The sequence below is a fragment of the Nomascus leucogenys genome, chromosome 12 (genome assembly GCF_006542625.1).
Source record: "Nomascus leucogenys isolate Asia chromosome 12, Asia_NLE_v1, whole genome shotgun sequence".
Classification (NCBI taxonomy): Eukaryota; Metazoa; Chordata; class Mammalia; order Primates; family Hylobatidae; genus Nomascus; species Nomascus leucogenys.
In genome coordinates this window covers 103449515-103475377 of record NC_044392.1, presented here as the reverse complement: position 1 = coordinate 103475377, position 25863 = coordinate 103449515, and the positions used below count along the sequence as shown (strand labels likewise).

Here is a 25863-nt window from a genome sequence, read left to right as displayed (position 1 = left end):
CTGACATGAGTACAAATCATAAAGCCTGGATTCAGATTCCTATAAATCATTTTACTCATGAGCCTCAGGGATTTCATATGTAAAATAAAGAAACTGAAATTCCCTTAAAACTCTGAAATGAGGTTGGGTGTGGTGGCTCACATCTATAATCCCAGTACTTTGGGAGGCCAAGGCAGGAGGATCACTTGAGCCCAGGAGTTCAAAACCAGCATGGGCAACATAGGGAGACCCTGTCTCTATTTAAAATAATAATAATAAATGATTTTTTACAAAACTCTGAAATGAGTATATGAAAGCTAATTCAAGTGTCTGCCTAGGGTAAGGACACAGAGTAAATTAAGTCTAACTGATATAAGCTAGTATTTTATTGCAGAAAGTTATGTTCTTATGTCAAAAGGAAAACAAAATACCTTAATTAGATTTAAACACAATAAGCAACATAACAATTATAGAGTTTCCAGTTATTTCTGGAGGAAAAAATTATTCCTTTGTACCTACTATATGCAGGTGCTATCCTAATCCAGGGGTCTGTACACTAAGTCCTATTGCCAGGCCTATTTTGGTGGGGCCCATAAGCTAAGAAAGTATTTTACATTTTTAAATGTTTAGGGAAAAAAAAAGAGTAGTATTTCACGAAGTGAAAATTAGGCTGGGCGTGGTGGCTCACGCCTGTAATCCCAGCACTTTGGGAGGCTGAGACAGGTGGATCACTTGAGGTCAGGAGTTCAAGGCCAGCCTGGCCAACATGGTGAAACCCCATCTCTAACAAAAATACAAAAATTAGCTGGGTGTGGTGGCAGGTGCCTATAATCCCAGCTACTCAGAAGGCTGAGGCAGGAGAATCACTTGAACCCAGGAGGCGGAGGTTGCAATGAGCCAAGATTGTGCCACTACACTACAGCCTGGGGAACGGAGCAAGACTCTATCTCAAAAAAAAAAAAAAAAAAATTACATGAAAGTCAAACTTCAGTGTCTGTAAATAGCTTTTTTGGAACACAACATGCCCACTCATTTACTTACTATCTATGGCTGCTCTCATTCTCCAAAAAGAGCAGTTGTGACAGAAACCATAGAGCCCACAAAGCCTAAAATATTTATTATCTTTCAGACAAAGTTTGCTGACCCCATTCTAGGTTTTGGATACACATCACTAAATAAGAAACAAAATTCATGCAATTATAGAGATTATACTGGTTGGGAGGGGCAGACAACAAATAAATGATGATGAGTATCTAGAAAAAAATAAAACATGACAGCAGAATAGGGAGTCTCAGTGTTGGGGGTACGAGCTGTTGAATAGGGTGGCCAAAGGAAAACCTCAATGAAGGGACTTTTCAGTAAAGACCTGAGATAAGAACAAACCATGCAGTTGCCTGGAGGACGAAAATTCCAAATAGAAGAACACAAAGTACAAAAGCCCTAAAAGGAAGTATCTGGTTTATTCTCGGAACAGCCAGGAGGCCAATGTGGCTGCAGCCAAATGCATGAGAGGAAGATTAGCAGGTGATGAGGTCAGAGGGGAAATAGGCTGCCAGATCAGGTGGGGTTTAGGCCAAGAAAAACGACCTCAGCTTTTACTCTGGATCAGGTGGAAAGCCAATGGAAGGGTATGACCGGGGTAGTACTATAACTGGAGTTTTGGCAGATGTAGTGAGAATAGAATACAAGGTGACAAGAGTGAAGAGGGAGATGAGCTCCAGAATGTGCAGCCAGAGAGGGAGGAAGAAAACCAAGAGAGAGTCTATCAGAGAAGTCGAGGAAAGTGCAATGACTTGTCTCAGTTATTTATTGAGCCAAGGACTTCAAAATAAGAAAAGTCAAATCTTGAAGAGATTAATATAAAAACAGAAAAGTTTCTACTACATTTAACAATAAGGATCAATAATAAATAAACAGGAAGAGAGAATCTGTAATGAACTAAGGAAGTGAGTATGCTTTTTATTTTGAGACAATTACAGATTCACAGCAATTTTAAGAAATAATACAGGCCAGGCACAGTGGCTGACACCTGTAATCCCAGTACTTTGGCAGGCCAAGGTGGACAAATCACTTGAACTCAGGAGTTTGAGACCAGCCTGGGCAACAAAGTGATGAGACCCTGTCTGTATGACAAATACAAAAATTAACTGGGTGTGGTGGCTCATGTCTGTGGTCCCAGCTACTTGGGAGGCTGAGGTGGGAGGATGGCTTGAGACTGGGAAGCAGAAGTTGCAGTGAGCCGAGATCATGCCACTGCATTCTAGCCTGGGCAACAGCATCAAGACTCTGCCTCAAAAAAAAAAAAAAAAGAAAAGAAAAGAAAAGAAAAAGGAAGGAAGGAAGGGAGGGAGGCAGGGAAAGAGGATGGAAGGAAGGAGAGAGGGAGGGAGGGAGGGAGGGAGGGAAGGAAGGAAGGAAGGAAGGAAGGAAGGAAGGAAGGAAGGAAGGAAGGAAGGAAGCAAGCAAGCAAGCAAGGGAGATTTCCTGTAGCCTTTATTCAATGTTATCCAATTTCCCCAATGGTAACATCTTACAAATAATACAATATCAAAATCAGGATATGGACAGTATAGTAAAACATGATGAATATTTCCATAAGCACGTTGTCCTCATGTTGGATCCCAGCGTTGCCCTTTTATAGCCCCAGTTGCTTCTCTTATGCCCCTTCTGTAGTCCCTGGCATCCACTCAACTGTTCACTGCCACAGTTGTTTTCACTTTGAATTCTTTATATAAATGGAATCATACAGGATATAATTTTGGGGATTGGCTTTTTTCTACTCAGTGTAATTCGCAAGCAATTCATCTAGGTTGTTTCATGTATTAACAGTTCATCCTTTCTATTGGTGAATTGTATATCCCATGGTATAGGTGTACCATTGTTCATTTACCTGTTGAAAATTGTAGTTTTGGGCTATTACAAATAAAGCTGATTTAAAATAAACATTTGTGTACTTTTTTTGTATGTGTGAACATACTCTTCATTTGTCTGATCTAAATGCCTAGCAAACTAATACAGCTATTCTAGCTTCTTTGCCTTTCCATCCAAATTTTAAAATAATCTTGCCTATGTCTATAAAAATATCTTGCTGGGATTTCTCTCTCAGCACTGCTTTAGCTATGTTCCACAAATTTTGATATGTTGCAATTTCATTTTCATTCAGTTCAATTTATTGTTTTATTTCCTTTGAGACTTCCCTTTGACATATAGATTATTTAGAAGAGTGCTCTTTAAGTTTCCAAGTGTTTGGACATTCTCCTGTTATTTTTCTAATATTAATTCCTAGTTTAATTCCATTGTAATCAGAGAACACACTCAGTATGATTTTCAGTTCTTTTACATATATTCAGGTTTGTTTATAGCCAATATGGTCTACCTTGGTATATGTTCCATGGGCACTTGAAATGTATGTGTATTCTGCTGTTGTTGGGTGGAGTATTCTATAAATGCCAGTTAAATCCTTTGGCTTATGATGTTGTTGATTGTTCTACATCCTTGCAAATTTTCTGTCTGTTGTTATATCAATTGTTGAGAGAAGGGTGTTGAGTCTCCAGTTATAATTGTGGATCTATTTTTCCTTTCCATTCTTTCAATTTTTGTTTCATCTATCTTGCAACTCCTGTTACTTGGTATATATACATTTAGAATGGTTACATCTTCTTCATAGATTGACCCTTTTATCACTAAATAATGTCCCTCTCTGTCTCTAATAATTTTCTTTGCTCTGATATCTGCCTTAATTTTAATATGGCCAATCCTGTTTTCCTTTGATTAGTGTTTGCATGATATATCTTTTTCCATTCTTCCACTTCTAATCTGCCTATATCATTATATTTCAAGTGAGTTTATTGAAAATAGCAGACAATTGGATCATGGTTTTTGTTTTGTTTTGTTTTGTTTTTTTACTGAAACAATCCTGCTCTGTCACCCAGGCTGGAATGAGTGCAGTGGCGCGATCTTGGCTCACTGCAACTTCCGTCAGCCTCCTAGGTTTAAGCAATTCTCCCACCTCAGCCTCCCAAGTAGCTGGGATTACAGGGATGAGCCACTGCACCCAGCCTGGATCATGTTTTTTAATCCACTTTACCAATCACTGTCTTTTAATTGGTATATTTAGACCATTTACATTTAATGGCATTATTAATATGTTAGGGCTTAGGTCTGCTATGTTATTTTTTGTTTTCTGTTCATTCTCTCTGTTCTTCATTTCTCTGTTTTCTTTTTCTTGCCATCCTTAGGTTACCTATTTTTTAGAATTTAATTTATCTATGGTGTTTTTGAGGTATCTCTTTTTACAGCTTCTATAGTGGTACACATTATTGTGTGTATGTGTGTGTGTGTCTGTATCACAATTTCCTGGTGTCATAATTTTACCAACTCAAGTGAAGTAAAGTTGTCTCCCTTTATGTCCCTATACCTTCCCCTCATTTAAAATATAACTGTAAATAGACAGTAAGAATAGAGAGACAAAAGTAGGCTTTCAAATAGCTTGGCTGTGAAAAGCAAAGATTAAAGCAAGTGCTGATGGAATTACAGGTGGTTTTTTTTTTTTCTTTTTAGTTTTTTGTTTGATTTTAAAAGGGGAGAGACCTGAGCAAGCCTAACGACTGAGAGGAAAAATGCAGTAGAGAGAGGTAGAAGGAAAACGAGAAATCTGAAGTGACTCATACAGCTAGCTTTTTTTTTTTCCCCTTGAGACAGAGTCTTGCTCTTGTTGCCCAGGCTGGAGTGCAATGGCGTGATCTTGGCTCACTGTAACCTCTGCCTCCCGGGTTCAAGTGATTCTCCTGCCTCAGCCTCCTGAGTAGCTGGGATTACAGGCACCCGCCACCATAACTGGCTAATTTTTAGTAGAGACAGAGTTTCACCAAGTTAGCCAGGCTAGTCTCGAACTCCTAACCTCAAGTGATCCACCTGCCTTGGCCTCCCAAAGTGCTGGATTACAGGCGTCAGCCACCGTGCCCGGTGATACAGCTAGCTTTTTAAAAGAGCTGGGAGGGGAATAGATCCATAATACAAATGAAGACATTACTCAAGCTAAGAAGAGGGGTGCCACTTCCAGTGAGACAGGAAGATGAAATAAAAGGTTGGGCTTGGGGCAGAAAAATCTGTATGGGGTGTTGGAAGTAGTAAGGGAGGTCCCATTTCTGATATTCTCTTTTTGTATCAAAGGAAGTAAAAATCATCTGCGCTTAGGTTGTAGGAGGAAGTGGTGGGGGAGGATGAAGATTCGATGATGAAAGAGGGTCAAATTTAGTCTTTGAGCAAAATGAGAGAAGAAGCCAAGCAGAGAAAAGACCATTCACAATCAGCACTTAAAGCTCTGGCTGATTCTGAAAACGTGTAATTGTGTTAACAATAATTTCCAAATTTTTATAATTTATCCCAGTTGTGTTTTCTAACCTGAATGTAGAAAAAGAAATGATGAAAGATTAAACATACACAGGAGGAAGTTTTACAGGGTTGGTTCAAAAGAAGGACAGAGAAACAAAAGAGAAATAGTTAAACAAATATCCCATACTTTAAGTATACAAGCAAAAGATTATTCCTTGTTAAAAAATGTGGTTCTACATCAAAGAAATGCCTGCAAAAAGAGGATTGCAGATATTTTTCTTCTCATATAATGAAAATATTTCCTTTGCATAAAAATAAATGTATTGTGGGGTTTGATTTGGGTTTAGAACTTAAAAGTAGATGTGAATACAGAGATTGTTTGAAATTCTCATCTGTTTAACTCCTGTTCTCTATTCTGGTTTGTCATGGGTCTCTTAACAGTACCTAGAAGGGAGTCTAAAACTTGAAATATTTCCCTCACCATAGAAAATGGCAGTGGAGTTCTAAACTTCTGCAGAAATGCTAACACAAAGATCCCTTATGGCTATGGCACACAGCTCTGAATTGCATTAGTTTTCTAACCATTTCTGCCTAAGATCTTAACACTGATTTCTCCAAGCAGACACTGGGTTCCTAGTGCTTTTGAACTGCAAAGGGCAACTAGAGTGACATTTTGAAAATCATTTATTTAAAAGTCATTTTTCATCTAGAAAATATTTATTTCCAAGTGTGCAAAATTGTGAAGATCAGGTTTAATTTTTAGCAATGAAAACATTTTGGCCTAAGTATTCTGAGATGTGGTTTTAAAAATATTGAATAAAACAAGATACATCTGAAGAATTATAGCACTCATTAAATACTGAGTGGTTGAACTGATGGATAGTGTTAAAGGATCTCCTGAAGCTTGAATTAATGCTAAATCTAAATCTAAACACCCAAAACACCTTTTAATAGTGTCTTCTTCCTTGGTTTCTGATATGTTAGAAAGAAAACTATATGCAAAAATGAATGTACTATTTTAAAGATCATTGCTTAAGATGAAATTAAACATTTAGGGCTGAAAAATAAAATGTATGAGTATTACTTTAGCCATCAACAGTAACTGCTTACTCCAGAAACATTCTCACTGCACAGAAACTCGAAGCATAGCTGAAAATCTGGACTAATCTCTAGTCTCCCTATTTCACATGAAAGACATTACTACAATACATCATTAGTTTACCCACACTTTTCTTGTGTGAAATAGATCCCTTACATTTAATTTAAATCAAGTAGAATAAGAATTCTCATCAGGCACTTTAAATATTTGACAAAACATAAATAAATGCATATAATTACTCAAAAACTTTACAAAAATGTAAGCAACTATGAAATCTGTTTTCCTTTAAAACAGCAGCCCCCAACCTTTTTGGCACGAGGGATCTATTTCGTGAAAGATAATTTTTCCACAGACTGGTGGGGGTTGGGGGTGGCTCTGGAATGAAACTGTTCCATCTCAGATCAGGCATTAGATTTCATAAGCAGCATGCAACCTAGATCCCTCACATGTGCAGTTCACAATAGGGTTCATGCTCCTACAAGAATCTAATGCCACCACTGACCTGACAGGAGGCAGAGCTCAGGCAGCAATGCTCACTAGCCTGCCGCTCAGCTCATCTCCTGCGGTGCACCCCACTCCTAAAAGGTCACGAACCAGCAGAGGTGTTGGGGACCCCTGCTTTAAAAGAAATTGCTTATTAAATGCTAATAAACAGCTCCATATTCCTAATGGACACTAAAATTACATCTAAATTTTTCTCTTACCTAATTTTACAGGAAAGCCTGGAGGAAGCTTCATCTGAACAAATTCTCTAAGCTTGTTAAAGTGCTTGAAGGGAGCTATTACTTCTAAAACATTCAATAACCTGAAAAATGGAAGAAGAAAAAAATGTTTTCATTGTTCAAATTGCCTAGGGTCCTTATGCCTTTTAACTACATGCTTCAAACCTGGACAGCAGTATTGACTTCCAGATACTAAGGATGAGTAAATTACAGACTTTATTCCTCCTAACTTTTTACTCTATAATGGTTTATAACTTTTGATTGTGCAGCCATAATTTTCACAATTGTTTGATTTTAGGCCCATATTTAGATGGTCTCAAAGCTAGTAACTATATTCACTGTTTGGGTAGCTGATTTCCACTGTCAATTTATTGTGTGTGTAAAAGGCTCTTATGTGCTTAATATTCCTTGATTTCCTGCATATTTGATAAATGATTGCTTCTTATCTTTATATTTAAAGGGAAACTTGACTCACATAAAATTTCAGGTTATACTATCTTTCCCTCTGAACTACAATTTCATAATATCTCTTAGCATTCTGTATCATATTAGTCATGCTATAATTTCTTTCATCTTTTGGTTGGATGGATTTCTTTGTTAAGTAGTAGTATTTTTCTTTGAAAAAAGTCCTATGACTGCTACGTTTCTTGAATTCGTTTGTGCCTGAGAATATCTTCAGTTGCCTCCATACATAAATGAAAGTTAGAAATACTGACAGATCACACTTTTGTTACTTCAGAAAAGTAAAGATATATGTAAAAATGTAAGGCCAGGCTGATTTTACCCCTTTTCTGCCCAGATGCCTTTGGATTTCTTTATCAACGACTGAAGCCCAATAGTTTGATCAGGATAATTTTTGTTACTAATCATTCTGTATCAATTTTTCATGGAACCTAATGTCATCCTATAGATTTAGTTCTTCATTACAGAGAAATTTTCTTCTATCATATTTTGAATATTATTTTGGTTATACTTGGAGGCCTTTTAAGTAAAACATGAATGACTCATACTGAATCATTTTTGTCCTCCATATCTATTGCTTGTGTAATTTCTTTAATCTCTTCTACTGAATTCACCAAGAGTTGTCAAAATTTAATTTTCAGTTACATCTATTCTGTTCATTATTGTTTCTACTGTATTTGTTTCGTAATAGTGCTCAATTTATTTCCTCAGCTTTACAATCACATTTAGTGCTCAATTTATTTCCTCAGCTTTACAATCTCCTTTTCATTTCATTTTACTGTCTTATATTCTCATCTCAGAAAGATCTACTTTACTGATTTCGTGTTCTTTCTTGTTTACTATGGCATTTATAGGCAATTTTCTTCTTTTTTTTTTTGACCTTTTAGAACAAATTATTTGTCTGGCATTTATATGCTGTGTTCTGTATTTCTTTTTTTTTTTTGAGATGGAGTTTCGCTCGTTGCCCAGGCTGGAGTGCAATGGCGTGATGTTGGCTCAACGCAAACTCCACCTCCCGGGTTCAAGTGATTGTCTCAGCCTCCCGAGTAACTGGGATTATAGGTATGCACCACCACACCCGGCCAATTTTGTATTTTTAATAGAGACGGGGTTTCTCCATGTTGGTCAGGCTGGTCTCGAAATCCTGACCTCAGGTGATCCACCTGCCTCAGCCTCCCAAAGTGCCGGGATTACAGACGTGCGCCACCGTGCCTGGCTCCTTATTTCATTTTCTTTTTCAAGAGTAGTGGTTATAACTGCCACATTTTATAAATTCTAAGATATTCTTTTTTTTCATGTAACATATCTGAAATTAGGATAACTCCTAAAATGGATGACATCTTAATATTAGCTGCAGTTTTCTTCTTTATTAGCAAGTAGAATATAAAATTGGTGAATCTTTGGCCAGGTGTGGGGGCTCACATCTATAATCCCAGCACTTTAAGAGGCCCAGGTGGACAGATCACCTGAGGTCAGGAGTTTGAGACCAGCCTGCCCAACATGGTGAACCCCATCTCTACTAAAAATACAAAAATTATCCAGGCATAGTAGCACATGCCTGTAGTCCCAGCTAGTTGTGAGGCTGAGGTGGGAAGATCATTTGAACCTGGGAGGCAGAGGTTGCAGTGAGCTGAGATTGTGCCACTGCACTCCAGCCTCGGCAACAGAGTGAGACTCTGTCTCAAAAAAAATAAATTAATTAATTAATTAATTAAATAATAAAATAGGTGCATCATTGAGTCAACTGGGTCCTAGATATGACAAATTTTGGCAGATCTCTGTGTGGCTAACTCTCCACATTTTCTGAGACTTATCTCTCTCTGACATAACTTGAGGGCTGTATAGAACAACCTATCTACTTATCTAAAGCCTAGATATGGAGAAATCTCAAGTATGTATGTACTTTTTAAAAAAATATGCACCCTGCTCTCTTCTCCGATCATTTTTTAAAAATGTATTAGGCCGTTAAAAAAAATTAATGCATTAGGCCAGATTTGAAAGGGAAGGAACTAGTAAAAGAAAATCGCCCAGTGCTTCATATCCTCCCTCCCACTTTAGTGAGGAGCCTAAAACTATAGTTGTATCAGTCAGCTCTTGCTACCCATCTCTCATTCCAGCCATCTCTCCAAATTCAGTATTTTTAAAAAGGAGCATCCAATGAGTACATGTTTGAGAGGATATATTCAATACGTTTACCACAATATTGTTGAAAATGGTGACAAACTACAAACAACCAAAATGTTTATCAGTAGATGAATGATAAAACAAACAACAGTATATCAACACTACAAAATACCAAGGAAAAAGAATAGACGAAAATATAATCACTGTAAAACTTCAAGACACACTCATTTTTTCTTTTCTTTTTTTTTTTTAATTTTTTTTGAGATGGAGTCCCCAGGCTGGAGTGCAGTGGCACGAACTTGACTCACTGCAACCTCTGCCTCCTTGGTTCAAGCGATTCTCCTGCCTTAGTCTCCCTAGTTGCTGGGATTATAGGCACACGCCATATGCCCAGCTAATTTTTGTATTTTTAGTAGAGATAGGGTTTCACCACGTTGGCCAGGCAGATCTCAAACTCCTGACCTCAGGTGATCCGCCCACCTTGGCCTCCCAAAGTACTGGGATTACAGGAGTGAGCCACCACGCCCGGCCAAGATACACTCACTTTTAAATGAAAACAAGAAATACACAGAAGAAAACATGAACCATTCCCCCATTTTTATTTTTAAAAATGCAAAAACATGGATAACTCTAGATAAAAATACAACAAATAGTCATTAATACTGATGTGTTAAAATATCACATTTTATTCTGTAAATTTCCATACTTTTGGATTTTTTTAAAACAAGCATGTATTCACGTATTACTTTTTATAATTTAAAAACCTACTTGGCTGGGCACAGTGGCTCACGCCTGTAATCCCAGCACTTTGGGAGGCTGAGGTGGGTGGATCACCTGAGGTCAGGAGTTTGAGGCCAGCCTGGCCAACATGGTGAAACCTCATCTCTACTAAAAATACAAAAATTAGCCGGGCGCGGTGGTGGGCACGTATAATCCCAGCTACTCGGGAGGCTGAGGCAGGAGAATCGCTTGAACCTGGGAGGTGGAGGTTGTGGTGAGCCGAGATCGCACCACTGCACTCCAGCCTGGGCGACAGAGCAAGACTCCATCTTAAAAAAAAAAAAAAAAAATCTACTCAAAACTTTATCTGGTGAAAGTAGTAAAAATCAATACTTTTGTGAACCAGAAAATTTCTAGAACGGTGCACACACTATCAAGGCAATGGCTATTTGCTTTTCATTTCAAAGGTCTCAAATGCACCACTGGGGTGCAAATATTATTACAGCCTTTAGGGTTTAATAGTTTCTTTCATAAACATTTGTAGTTAGTAACAAACTTACAACTCTATCCCTAAGGGAAATTCCTGGCTCATGGCTATCGTAGCTTTAAACGTTTTCTTACTCTCTTTGCACACCAATTCTCTACCCAGATGAGGAGCTCTAAAATGGGAGGAAAAAAAATGTTAGGGAACTTTTTCCATAGTCTATCACCTTCCTAAGAAGCATCTGTCATCTTTCAATGACATTAATTAATATTTCAATTTTTCTTACTCTGTCTATAGAAATAAAATTATGCTAAAAGGGAATAAGATATGTATAAGAAATTAAGACAAGGGCAATAAAAAAGAATAGCAAAGAGTAAAAGTTCAGAAATTATCAGATCTAAACTAATTTCACATTGAATATAATTTTAATAATCACTATTTTTAGGAATAAAGAAAATCATTAGTAAAAAAATTTTTAAGGTATCATTGTATATCTTTAAAGTCACTTATTCAATTCAATCTTCTTTACTATTACAGCCTCTGCATTGATCAATAAGAAATATTGTGAAGAATAAGGAATTCTATATTAACTATTATCAAAAGAAAATTATCAATTTAGCATAAAGATCTAATTGGCTTTTATTTGCAATTCTAGCACAGGACAATACCTAATTCTATAAAATAGAATGAGTGTTCCAATAAGCTGAAAAGAGGAGGTTAGCTTTATAGACCGAAAAGGCTGAAGTGGAAACAGTGGGGAAAAAAGGTGATCTGGTTATTTCAAAGTTGCTTTCCTTAAACAGTTAAAAAAAACAGAAGACTTAGTTACTATGTTGACTCAGGTTGCCTGGAATGTCTTTTTTTTTTTTTTTTTTTTCATTTTAAACTGGCCCATTTCAAAGTTCAGTTTAATTGTAAAAGTTCAGTTTAAATACGTAGTACTTAGCAGAAGTAACTACATTCTGGTTTGGTATGGCCTGCTGCTGCCCAGTGCATGCAGGAGGCTAATCTAATACAATAATACCCTCATAAATTTTGTTTAACACTATAAAATATTAAGGTCAGGCACAGTGGCTCATAGCTGTAATCCCAGCATTTGGGAGGCCGAGGCAGGTGGATCATTTGAGCCCATGAGTTTGAGACCAGCCTGGCCAATATGGTGGAAACCCTGTCTCTACTAAAAATATAAAAATTAGCTGGGCATGGTGGAGCGCACCTGTATTCCCAGCCACTCGGAAGGCTGAGGTGAGAAAATGGCTTGAACCTGGGAGGCAGAGGTTGCAGTGAGCTGAGATCACACCCACTGCACTCCAGCCTGGGCGACAGAGCAAGACTCCATCTCAAAAAAAAAAAAAAAAAAAACTATAAAAATATTAAGATGGAAACATCTTGGAGAATTTAGAAAAATACAACAAAACTTTCAATAAGAAAAAAAAATGACAACTTCTTCATAAATAGGAGTAGGAAAGTCGTATTTTATATTTTATTCTCCACCAAAAGGAAATAATGGCTGGCCAGGATACTTTTTTTTACTTATCTATTTATCTATTTACTTATTTATCTATTTATTAAAAATAAACCCTTTATTCATTCATCATTCTTTTAGTCAATAAACATAAATTGAGTATGAGCTATGTGGTAGGCACTCTACTGTTAGTAAATTACTTCGGCAAAGGTCCTATGGAAGGACAGTGAGAAGTAGTCTAGCACAGGTTGAAATTAAAGGATAATGACAGGTGAGGAGCTTGGAAAGGCAAAAAGAAGATAAATAATGAATGGCCTTGCACACTATGCTAAAAAATCAGGATAATCACAACATAGAAAAGCTCATCATACAATGGGAAATCTCAAATAAGCAACTGTCCTGCACAATTTCCTACATCGTATTTCCTTAGAACAGTGTCCTTTAGTTTTTTAGGTGTGTATAAATTAACAGGAGGCATACAGAAAGATCTACAACCATTTGCAAAGAGGGTACATAATTTGGGACACTTTGCCCTTATCATATTTAATCCATATTTTTAAAAGGTAGAAGAACTGCTTCAGTCAAAAATATACCAATAATTATCTCCAAAATAATTTACACCAAAATATTCACATAATCAGTTTTTACAAATTATTCTTTCTAAAAACCAAATAATACATAAACTAGAAAAAAACTTACTTTCCATTTTCAGCAGATATATATTCTTCCCATGTAATAGTGTTCTGAGGAGGAGGTGTAAGAGACTGTCTTCGAATCGGCTGCCAAAAAAAAAAGAAAGAAAGAAAGAAAGTGGGGTGGGGAAGAAAGAAAAATGTTATTTTTTAAATATAAGATTAAAATACATCATAAACTATTAAAACTAACAATTTACTTAATCTCTTCAATATAATACTTGAAAAGGTTCCTTCCAAGATCGTTCCATGGTGGTTTAAGCTCTATTGGTAATATTTATTATCAATTTTTTTTAAATCCCAAAAAGACAAATATCAAAATAATAACACCCATTCATTCAATGTTTCAATCATCTAAAATGTTCCTGGCATTATACTAGCTGCTGAACATGGGAACTACAGATAAGTGTAAAAACTAACTCTGGGCCAGGCATAGTGGCTCATGCCTGTAATCCCAGCACTTTGGGGGGCCAAGACAGGTGGATCACAAAGTCAGGAGTTCAAGATCAGCTTGGCCAAGATGGTGAAACCCCATCTTTACTAAAAATGCAAAAGAATTAGCCGGGCGTGGTGGTGAGTGCCTGTAATCCCAGCTACTCAGGAGGCTGAGGCAGAGAACTGCTTGAATCTAGGAGGTGGAGGTTGCAGTGAGCCAAGATCGTGCCACTGCACTACAGTCTGGGCGACAGAGGAAGACTCCGCCTCAAAAAAAAAAAAAAAAAAAAAAAACTCTGATTCAAGGAATTTACAATTCAGTTGGAAAGAAAAAAAAAAATACAGACATGAACAGTTAAACAGAAATATAAAAGAGCATATTAATAAAGGCCAAATGAGATTACAGAAAATAGAAAATATATCAGAAAAGATGGCAATCTTCTGTGGGTAATGATCAAGACTATGCAATTGGACTTCAGATTTAAATGAAGATGAAACAGAGTGTTTTTAAGACAGAGAAAATTAAAGGTAAAAAACACAAGACTGATTTAAACTCAGATGGGAAGTTCAAAACGGAGATCAACAGTATATGGTAAAAATTGCAAAGGTCAGATTTTAAAACTTTCACCCTATCTTTGCTAAATAGAATTTCAATCACTGTAAGATGAACTGGCAACAAGGAACTAAACTCTGGAGCAGAAATGGAAATTGGGAATTCCTGGGCCAGGTGCAGTGGCTCATGCCTGTAATCCCAACACTTTGGGAGACAAAGACAGGAGAATCACTTGAGCCCACGAGTTTGAGACCAGCCTAGGCAACATAATGAGGCTCTGTTCCTTTAAAAAAAAGAAAAAAAAAAAAAAAAGGCCGAGCATGGTGGCTTACACCTGTAATCCCAGCACTTTGGGAGGCCGAGGCGGGCGGATCACGAGGTCAGGAGATCGAGACCATCCTGGCTAACACAGTGAAACCCCGTCTCTACTAAAAATACAAAAAAATTAGCCGGGCGTGGTGGCAGGCACCTGTAGTCCCAGCTACTCGGGAGGCTGAGGCAGGAGAATGGTGTGAACACTGGGGGGCGGAGCCTGCAGTGAGCCAAGATCATGCCACTGCACTCCAGCCTGGGCAACAGCAAGACTCCGTCTCAAAAACAAAAAAAAACAAAACAAACAAACAAAAAAAAATTAGCTGAGTGTGGTGGTGCATGCCTGTGGTCTCAGCTACTTGAAAAGCTCAGGCAGGAGGATCACCTGAGCCCTGGAAGTGATGCTGCAGTAAGCCATGATTATGCCACTGCACTCCAGCCCGGGTGACAGAGTAAGACCCTGCTTCACAGGGAAAAAAAAAAGAACTGGTCAGGCCAGGCGTGGCGGCTCATGCCTGTAATCCTAGCACTTCGGGAGGTCAAGGCAGGTGGATCACTTGAGGTGAGGGGTTCAAGACCAGCCTGGCCTATATAGTGAAACCCCCATCTCTACTAAAAATACAAAAATTGGCCAGGCGTAGTGGCTCGCACCTGTAATCCTAGCCACTCGGGAAGCTGAGGCAGGAGAATCACTTGAACCCAGGAGGCAGACATTGCAGTGACCTGAGATCACGCCACTGCACTCCAGCCTGGGAAACAGAGTGACTCTCTGTCTCAAGAAAACAAAACAAAAAACAACCTCGTAAATTAAAAAAGAAAATTCTTTTTCAATTGCTAATGAAAACCTAACAGGACTATGGAGAAAAAGACAATAAGTGAAAGACTAATAAAAATAATAAGATGTTAATAACATTGAGAGGCTCTCATTCAAGAAACGTGGCTTCACATACAATTAGTGTAAGATGCTAATGAGCCATACATTAGAGGTGTTAAAATCAAGGACTGTTAAGACACAAAATTGAGTTAGAACCCCAGCTCCAATACCTGGTAGTTGTGTGAATGTGGGCAAGTTACTTTCTATTATGTCAACTTAACTCACTTGCAAAATGGGAACTGGGCCACTAACTCATAGTTAAAAATTAATGGAGATAACATAGGTAAAAAGCTTAGTGAAGGTCAGGTGTGGTGGCTCATGCCTATAATCCCGGCACTTTGGGAGGCCAAGGCAGGTTGATCCTTTGAGCTCAGGAGTTCGAGACTAGCCCAGGCAGCATGGCAAAACCCCATCTCTACAAAAAATACAAAAAAAAAAGTAGCCAGGCGTGGTGGTGCACACCTGTGGTCCCAGCTACTTGAAGGGCCAAGGTGGGAGGATTAATTGACCCCAGGACGTGGAGGCTGCAGTGAGCCGAGATCATGCCACTGCACTCCAGCCTGTAGGACAGAACACGACTCTGTCTCAAAAAAAATAAAAAATAAAAAAAAAAAAGAGAGAGAAGCAGTAAATGGAGGAAAAGCTTTTTCTCTACCCTCCATTTTCTGCCTAACTACAGAATATAAATTTTGCTTCACTGGAGATAACTCTATACTCTTACTAGCCCAGTGACAGCACCAGAGGAACCTGCAAACAAACCTTACTCCTTTCCTGTCCTTGGAAACCTAAAATCACTTTCATTTGTCCTGTCATTTCTCTACAAATTTATTGTTCTTTGTTGAAGATGCTATATAAGTAGAGTTCTAAGCCACTATTTTGAGTCACTTTTTTTTTTTTTTTTTTTTTTTTTTTTTTTTGAGACACAGTCTCGCTCTGTTACCCAGGCTGGAGTGCAGTGGCACAATCTCGGTTCACTGCAACCTCCACCTCCCAGGTTCAAGCAATACTTCTGCCTCAGCCTCCTGAGTTGGGATTACAAGTGTGCATCACCAAGCACAGCTAATTTTTGTATTTTTAATAGAGATGGGGTTTCACCATGTTGGCCGGGCTGGTCTCAAACTCCTGGCCTCAAGGGAACTGCCCAACTCAGCCTCCCAAAGTGCTGGGATTACAGGCATGAGCCACTGTGCCCAGCCCTTGAGTTACTTTTCACTGGGGTTTCTTGTGTGGTGTGCAGCACGCATTAATAAACTTGTTTGCTTTTCTCTTACAAATCTGTCTTTTGGTACGAGAGTCCATCTCAACTAAGAACTAAGTTTAGAAGAGGTAAAGTTTAGTTTCCCTTACAGTATAATGGAGGCCAAAAGAAAAGACTGTTTCAATATCACACTACAGAGACTTTCAGGAGCAAGAAGCCTGAAAAAGGCCATACATTTTGTTGGTTAGAAGTCATTGATGATCTCTGAGCAGCAGCTGAGGGATGTGGAAAGAAAGGAAACAGAGTTTTTGAGTATCAGGCAAGATGAAAGACAATGCTCTTTCCCTGAGAAGCTTATCAAGAGGCACAAAAAGTAAATACTTATAATTGAGGGTGACAGGGGCTATGATACAATTGAGGGTGACAGGGGCTACAGAATGATATAAACATGCACATAAGAGGTTGATGACAGACTAGGGTAGCCAAAGACATGGACTGGTTGACTCCTGAGTTGAGGAGTCTAAAAGAATAAAAGAACTGGTTGAAGGAACTGGGGAAAGGAGAATGGTGAGAGAAAGCATGACATACTGGGAAACTGCAAGTGTGGTGTGTCTAGTTGTACGAGTAGTATACATGAAGATTAGTAGTAAGAGATAAAAGTGGCCAGACACAGAAGAGAAAAAGTAGCCTGAAAGGGTTTTACATATGAAGTAGATCACATTTTACTCAGGAAGCAATGGACAAATATTTTGAGCAACACAATATAGTAGCTAAAACACCAATTGTGGAGCCAGAGTGATCCAATTCTGACTTCAACAACGACTGGCTGACTTCGAACAAATTGTTCAACCTCTTTTGCCTCAGTTCAGTCAACTATATAACCTCAGAGGGTTTACTGTGATGATAAAAATGGGCTGTTAAACGTAAAGTGCCTAAAACAGTGCCTCACACACAGCAAGTACTGTATACATTTTAGTTACTGAGCATAGCCAGTACATGATTCAGTCCATCTCCGGGTGATTACTCTGGTGGCAGTGTATTTAGGAAGCTATCTCAGTAATCCAAATGAGAAATGATAAGGGTATGTTGTTTTAAAATGGAAGGACAGAAAATAGACTAAATAGACTCAAGAGATCCTTAGGATTTTGTGATTGATCAGATATAGAGATAACAGGAAAGCTAAGAAGTCTAAAGAAGAAATTTCAGGTGGCCGGCTGGGGTAAATAGGGAGATGATGGGGTTACTACCTAAGACAGAGAAAAGACGAAGGAGGATGGCCGGGCGCGGTGGCTCACGCCTGTAATCCCAGCACTTTGGGAGGCCGAGGAGAGCGGATCATGAGGTCAGGAGATCAAGACTACAGTGAAACCCCGTCTCTACTAAAAATACAAAAAATTAGCCAGGCGTGGTGGCGGGCGCCTGTAGTCCCAGCTACTCGGGAGGCTGAGGCAGGAAAATGGTGTGAACCTGGGAGGCGGAGCTTGCAGTGAGCCAAGATCGCGCCACTGCACTCCAGCCTGGGCAAAAGAGCAAGATTCTGTCTCAAAAAAAAAAAAGAGGAAGGAGGAAAGAAAGCATTATCTGATTTAGACACACTAAATTTTAGACATCTATGTTTATCCAAGTAGAGGTAGGCAAAAGCACCATAGATGTGGTGATATGAAGGAAGAATAGAGTTAAAGGTACATATCTGGTTGACAGTTACCAGTGTTTATGTATTCCCTGATGAGATGTCAGAGATTGCCAGTTGTCTCCCTGGTATCTGTTCTCCCATTAGTCTTTGTAAAAGAACCTCTCTTCCAAATTTTTGGATGAGCACGTGACTTCCTAGAATAGACTTCTAGTCATCCTTGCAGCTAGGTGTTATCATGTGACTAAATTTTTTTTTTTTTTTTTTTGAGACAGGGTCTTGCTCTATCACCTACACTGGAGTACAGTAACTCAATCACACCAAACTGTAGCCATGACCTCCTGGACTCAAGTGATCCTCCCACTCAAGCCTCCTGAGGAGCTGGGACTACAGATGCATGCCACCATGTTCAGCTTGTTTTTACTTTTCTTTTGTAGAGACAGAGTCTCACTATGTTGCCCAGGCTGGTCTTGAACTCCTGGGCTCAAGCAATCCTCCCACCGTGGCCTCCCAAAGTGCTGGGATTACAGGCATGAGTCACCATGCCCGGGCTAAATACTAACCAATGGGATGTGAGCAGAGTGATGTGTACAACTTCAGAATGGGTTCTCAAACAGAATAGGAATGCCTTCTCCTTTCTAATTAGCACTTTGGGAGGCCAAAGCGGGCAGATCACCTGAGGTCAGGAGTTCGACAACAGCCTGGCCAACACAGTGAAACCCCGTCTCTACTAACTACTCAAGAGGCTGAGACAGGAGAATCGCTTGAACCCAGGAGGCAGAGGTTGCAGTGAGCTGAGGTCATGCTACTGCACTCCAGTATGGGCAACAGAGGGAGACTCCATATCAAAAAAAAAAAAAAAAAAAAGAATTACTATTCCTGCTGACTGGAATATGTAACTGGTACATATCATCTTTTTGTTTTTTTGTTTTGTTTTGTTTTGAGATGGAGTCTCGCTCTGTCACCCAGGCTGGAGTGCACTGGCGAAATCCCGGCTCACTGCAAGCTCTGCCTCCCAGGTTCACGCCATTCTCCTGCCTCAGCCTCCTGACTAGCTGGGACTACAGGTGTCCGCTACCACGCCCGGCTAATTTTTTGTATTTTTTAGTAGGGACAGGGTTTCACCATGTTAGCCATGCTGGTCTTGATCTCCTGATCTCGTGATTGCCCGCCTCAACCTCCCAAAGTGCTGGGATTACAGGCATGAGCCACCGCACCCGGCAATATAAATCACCTTATACCATGTGGATGGAAGGCCACATCCTAGGAATGGCAGAGAAGACAAAAGAAAAAAAGCTGTCTGGGATTAACTCACAGAGCAGAGAAAAACCACACAAACTCAGATTTTTACATGAGAGAAAAATAATCTTTTATCTTGTTTAAGTCACTGTTCTTTTGAGATTTCTTATAAGCAGCCAAACTTGTATCATAACCAATACCAAATTCCAAATTTACAGTGGGAGATTATACATAATCCTATGACATGTAGCAATGGCTTATCAGTAGAATGATGAAGAGGCTTAAAAGCTAGTTAATGACCCTCACAAATGCTGTGGCAAAACATTAGGTAAAATAGTATTTAGTGATATGCTAGAAAGCAGAGAGACATGTGTTAATAGAACCTTTAATTTTAGGGGAAACCGTTGGAAACATTTAAGATTGCTGCTCCAACCTAGAACCACAGCAAAGACTAATCCCATACCCATTGAAATCTCTATCTATTAATATTTTTAATATTATATATATAACATTTTCATGGTAAAGACACATTTGTCACATGATTAGATAACATGGCATGTCACATCATTATATTTTTTAAGGTAATAACTTTTCCAAGTAAGTTTCTACCATTTCCAAATAAATTCTTTCTAAACAGTACATTATACATTCCCCATCTTAGTAAAGACTGTAATCAGTGTAATTTAACCTTTTATTGAGCACTTTATCTCATCATTATAAATATCAATTATCATATTCTAAAAATGTCTTTCTAGTTTAAGTTTATTCTAATTAGTCCTTTTTTTTTTTTTTTCAAGGAATCCCAAATAGATTCAAAGTCCTTTATTATATACTGACACTTCTAGCTGAATCCTTCAGTGCCTCCTCTATACTGATGCCATGGCTATCTAATGAAACAGGAAGACATAAAGGTTGGTGCGATACCAGAAAACTCTTTAATGTTATTTTGCCAAATCAATTGGCTCTGTAACTGAAATGCCTTCAAGCCTTTCCCTCATAATTAAATGTAAAACTTCTGACGACTATTTTCCTTGAAGCATATAGGAAATACTTTATTCCTATGTTTGTTATTATTCTAATATTTTATACGGCAAAGCTTTCTGAAAGTTTAAGATATTCATGTATTTTATTATGTATTCCTATTTAGATTTTTAAATAAAGAAAAAAAATCCATGCCGGGTGCGGTGGCTCACGCCTGTAATCCCAGCACCTTAGGAGGTCAAGGCGGGTGGATCCTGAGGTCAGGAGTTCGAGACCAGCCTGACCAATATGACGAAACCCCATCTCTACTAAAAATACAAAAATTAGCAGGGTGTGGTGCCCGTAATCCCAGCTACTCAGGAGGCTGAGGCAGGAGAATTGCTTGGAGCCGGGAGACGGAGGTTGCAGTGAGCTGAGATCATGCCATTGCACTCCAGCCTGGGCAACAGCAAGAGTGAGACTCCATCTCAAAAAAGAAAAAAAAAATCCACAATCATGAATAGGGCTTAACCCAATATTCTGAACATATAGTTGGCACAGTATAAGTGCTGTTATCAATGACTCTAAGGTATAAACGGAGCATTGTTCCCTACTCCAATGATAACTGGTTACAACAAGTAGCTAAAAATACAAGAGCAACTACCCATGATTTAAGAATTTCTGAGCACTTAAATTTCGCTATCAAAAATTTTGTCAAAAATATACACTAAATACTAGAACTACATCTGGGAAGGAAGAGAAAAAAAGGCAGAAGAGGCACAGTAAAAGTAGTCAAATGGCAAATAATTCCTTCTAAATACTACCTATAAGCCATTTCTTGCAGAAATTGAAATAAAATTTTGGCTGGGGATGGGGGACAAGAAGAAACCCAAAAGCTATTTATTTATAATAAAGCATATAAATTCATTCCAAAAAGGAGTAGACATTTATTTTTAAGAATGGAAATTCTATTAAAACATGGCTTTAAAATATATAATTTTAATGTATTTTGAAAAAAATAAGAAATCACATATATTTTCCAGATTTTTGAAACTTTTACTAATTCTCCAAAATCAAAAATATATTTTTTACTATTATGTGCTCTACTAGTTTTTACTACATTTACCAGTAACATATTCCCAGGATTATTTCTTAAGGGTTTCCCCACTCTTTCCCGACTTCAACTTGCCAGTATTTTGAAAGAATTGCTAAGATGTGTTAATACCTGGATATACAGAAAGAAGAAACTATAACCAAGACAGACTAAGAAGCCAAGAACTTAGAGCAAGAACAGGCTTGCAGTCAGGTTCCTAACATAAAAGCCCATCTCTGCTTCTCTATCTTCGTAACTCACACTAATTAACTTACTTAAACCTCAATCTCTTTTTTGTAGAATGGGCAGTGGCATTCACCTCTTTAGGTCATTACAATAACTAAACCAGATAATATATGGAAAGTACTTAGTACAAGGCCCATGCTAACAACTTCAATGTTTTAAGCCAATATCAATAAGAAAGAAAACTTTGTTGAGGTGTATATGAATTCAGTTTTTGTTGCTGTTGTTTTCTTTTTTTAGCCAGCTACGAAAGACATCCAATAAATGTCATTTTTAACCTGCAGAAGCTGAAATTGAGCTTATGGCACTCAACTCAGAGTAGGCCACTGGAGAATCCTTCATTACTCTCTGATAAAATATAATGCTTTCCACACAACTGCCATTAATTAAATACATCTGAGTTACTAACCTACAGTTCACCATGACTTAAAAATGAATATAGCATATGTCTATTTCTACACTTGATTTGTTCTTATATTGTCAGCTGCGACCTTGAAAACATCAATTTTCAATATTGATTTATAATGTCTTTTTTTTTTTTTTTTTGAGATGGAGTCTCACTCTGTTGCCCAGGCTGGAGTGCAGTAGCATGATCTCGGCTCACTGCAACCTCTGCCCCCTGGGTTCAAGCAATTCTCCTGCCTCGGCCTCCCGAGTAGCTGGGATTACAGGCACGCACCACCATGCTCATGAATTTTATTTGTATATTTAGTTGACATGGGGTTTCACCATGTTGGCCAGGCTGGTCTCGAATTCCTGACCTCAAATGATCCAGTCGCCTCAGCCTCACAAAGTGCTGGGATTACAGGCGTAAGACACCGCACCCAGCTATAATGTCTTTTAAAACTTTAAATTTTTAAATCTAGTTCACCATTAAAATGGGAATGTCTCTTGAATTTATTTGATAGGTCTCTCCTCTTTCACCCCCTATTGTTTAACCTCACATTAAATAATAAACTTTTTTTTTTTTGACAGTCTTGCTCTGTCGCCCAGGCTGGAGTAGGGTGGAGTGATCTCAGCTCACTGCAACCTCCGCCTCCCAGGCTCAAGCAATTCTGCCTCAGCCTCCAGAGTAGCTGGAATTACAGTGTGCCACCACGCCCAGCTAATTTTTGTATTTTCAGTAGAGACGGGGTTTCAGCATGTTGGCTAAGCTGGTCTCAAACTCCTGACCTCAAGTGATCTGCCTGCCACCGCTGTGCCGCCCAAGTTAAACTTATATATACCTTTCTTAAAAAGCTTATTATGTAGGCTTAAAAGAACCGTACTCCTAAAATTATAAACAAAATGCATACAAACATTTATTTTCTTCTTTAATGCCCACTGTTATATATATATAAACTGCTAACAGTTCCTTGCTGCTTTCCAGGTGTTAAATTCTGTGTCTGTGTCGAAGAGAAAAAACAACACACAGCTACCGGTATCTTTCTATAATTAGACCTATCAATTCTATTTTGTTGCTCTTGAATCCTATACCTTACCTAATTAAACCAAATCAAATTATATGTATTGATGAATATCTGATAGAATTACTATTAATATTTTCTTTAAATTTCTTCTAAAAAGATTTATAATTGAACTCTGAGAAGATTCTCAAATGCAATTCTTCGATTCTTCCTTATCAAAAGTCCAAACAACATATAACAAGGCACATTTTCTTTATTCAGAAAAAATTTAAAATATAATCTTAAAAGGATTACTATGCTGACAAATAACAACAAAATCTTGGTTCCTAGTAATTATTAAATGACTTAAGTCAGGTTGAAAAATAAGAATAAGTTTAAAAAAAAAATTAATGGAAAAAAATAAAAATAAAAAAATAAAAGATAGAAAAAAATTCATGTTAGTATAAAAAAGTCCTTTCTAAGATCAAGAAAAAGCCATGTGCACCTGCTCATACCATTTTTATTCACTATTATACTGGCGTTACTTCCCAGTACAGTGAGGTAAGAAAAACAAATAAAAGAAATAAGAACAGGCAAGAGAAAAGTAAAACTATCTTTATTATCTGATGACATAAGCATTTGTAGAAAATCCTAAGTAACATACAAAAGACTATAGAATAGGCCAGGCACGGTGGCTCATGCCTATAATCTCAGCACTTTAGGAGGTCGAGGCAGGCAGATCACCTGAGGTCAGGAGCTCTAGACCAGCCTGGCCAACATGGCGAAACCCCGTCTCTACTAAAAATACAAAAACTAGCCGGGTGTGGTGGTGGGTACCTGTGATCTCAGCTACTCCGGAGGCTGAGGCGGGAGAATCACTTGAACATGGCAGGCAGGGTTGCAGTGAGCTGAGATTGTGCCACTGCACTCCAGCCTGGGGGATAGAACGAGACTCTGTCTCCAAGAAAACAAAAAATAAAAATAAAATAAAATAAAAACTATAGAATATATAAATGTAGAAATATAAAAATTACATTTATTTCTATATATAAAAACAAACTGGGAAATGAAATTTAAAGATAATCTTTTATGATAGCCTCAAAAATATTAAAAATTTACAAGATAAATTTAATAAAATATATGTAAGATTTATACACTGAACACTTCTGAGAGAAATTATAGAGAACCTAAATAAATGAAGAGATACACCATGTTCATCAAACAGAAGATTCAATTGTTTGATATTGTTATATCAATTGTTAAGATATCAAGTCTCCCCAAATTGATCTATAGATTCAACACCATCCCTATACAAATCTCAGCAGGCAGTACAATGGAGGAGGAACAGACTTCTCAAAAAATGATGCTGGAGCAACTGGGCATCCAAGACAAAAAAAATAAATAAACCTTTGACCTAAACCTCATACTTTCCACAAAAGTAACTCAAAATGGTCATTTCCTTAAATGTAAAATATAAAGATATAAAACTTTTAGAAAAAAACACAGGAGAAAATTCTAGGAACCTGGAGCTAGGCAAAAAGTTCTCAGATTTAGCATGTGACATAAGATAAAAAATGATAAACTGGATGTCATAAAAACGATAAACTTTTTTTCAATGAAAGCCCACTTTGAGAAGATGAAAAGACAAGCTACGGAGTGAGAGGAAATATTTGCAAAACACCTATCTGATGAAGAATTAACATCTGGAAAATATAAAGAACTTTGGGCCAGGCATAATGGCTCATGCCTATAATACCAGCACTTTGGGAAGCTGAGGTAGGAGGATCCCTTGAGCCCAGGAGTTTGAGACCAGTCTGGGCAACATGGTGAGACCTTGTCTCTACAAAAAAATAAAAAATAAAAATAAAAAGTTAAGTAGGCATGGTGATGCATGCGTGTAATCTCAACTACTTAGGAGACTGAGTGGGAGGATTGTTTGAGTTGAGGCGGTCAAGGCTGCAGTGAACCAAGATTGTGCCACTGCACCACAGTCTGGCCAAAACAGTGAGACTCTGTCTCAGAAACAACAACTTTGAAAACTCAACAGTAATGAAAAAAAGAAAATCCAATTAGGAAAAGAGCAAAAGGCATGAAGAGACATGCTACAGAAGAGGATATACAGATAGCAAATAAGCCATGAAGAGATGACCATTCAGTATCATTAGCCATTAGGAAAAGGCAATTAAATCAAAATGGGATAGCATTAAACACTACAGAATGAGTAACACAGAAAATAATGACAATACCAAAAGCTGGCAAGGATGTAGAAAAACTGGATCATTCATACACTGCTGATGGGAATGTAAAATGAAAAACACTTTGGCAGTCTCTTACAAAACTAAACATTCGACTAACTACCATATGACATAGAAACTGCACTCTTGGGCATTTATCTCAGAGAAATGAAGACTTACATTACATTCATACAAAAAAATATATGTGAATGTTTTTTGCAGTTTAATTCATTATGGCCCAAAACAACCCAGATGTTCTTCAACATGTGAATGGTTAAACAAACTGTGGTACACTAATACCATGAAATACTACTCAACAAAAAAAAGAACAAACTATTGATACATACAACTTAGATAAATCACCAGGGAATTATGCTAAGTGAAAAAAAAAAGCCAATTTCAAAAGGCTAAGTACTATATGATTCTATTTATAGAACATCCTTGAAACAGCAACACTAAAGAAATGGAAGAACAGATTAGTGATTGCCAGGCATAAGGGACAGAGCGAGGCTAAGGGGGCAGCAAATGTGCCTATAAAAGAGGAACATGAGGGATCGTATGATGGTAGATATCTTCTGTGTCTTGACTACAAATGCCAATATCCTCGCCATGATACTGTTCTACAC

At 38.0% G+C, this 25863-nt stretch overlaps 1 protein-coding gene across 1 annotated transcript in view; it reads right to left on the bottom strand.

Annotated features, from left to right (window-relative positions):
• The window catches only part of ANKRD13C (ankyrin repeat domain 13C), a 90089-nt gene that overhangs the window by 2944 nt on the left and 61282 nt on the right, over nt 1-25863 (bottom strand). Inside the window, exons 10-12 of the mRNA XM_030823142.1 lie at nt 13089-13168; nt 11001-11099; nt 7117-7217 (exon numbers count right to left, since the gene is read on the bottom strand). Coding sequence (XP_030679002.1) covers nt 7117-7217; nt 11001-11099; nt 13089-13168 — 280 coding nt within the window. The remainder of the gene's footprint in view (nt 1-7116; nt 7218-11000; nt 11100-13088; nt 13169-25863) is intronic.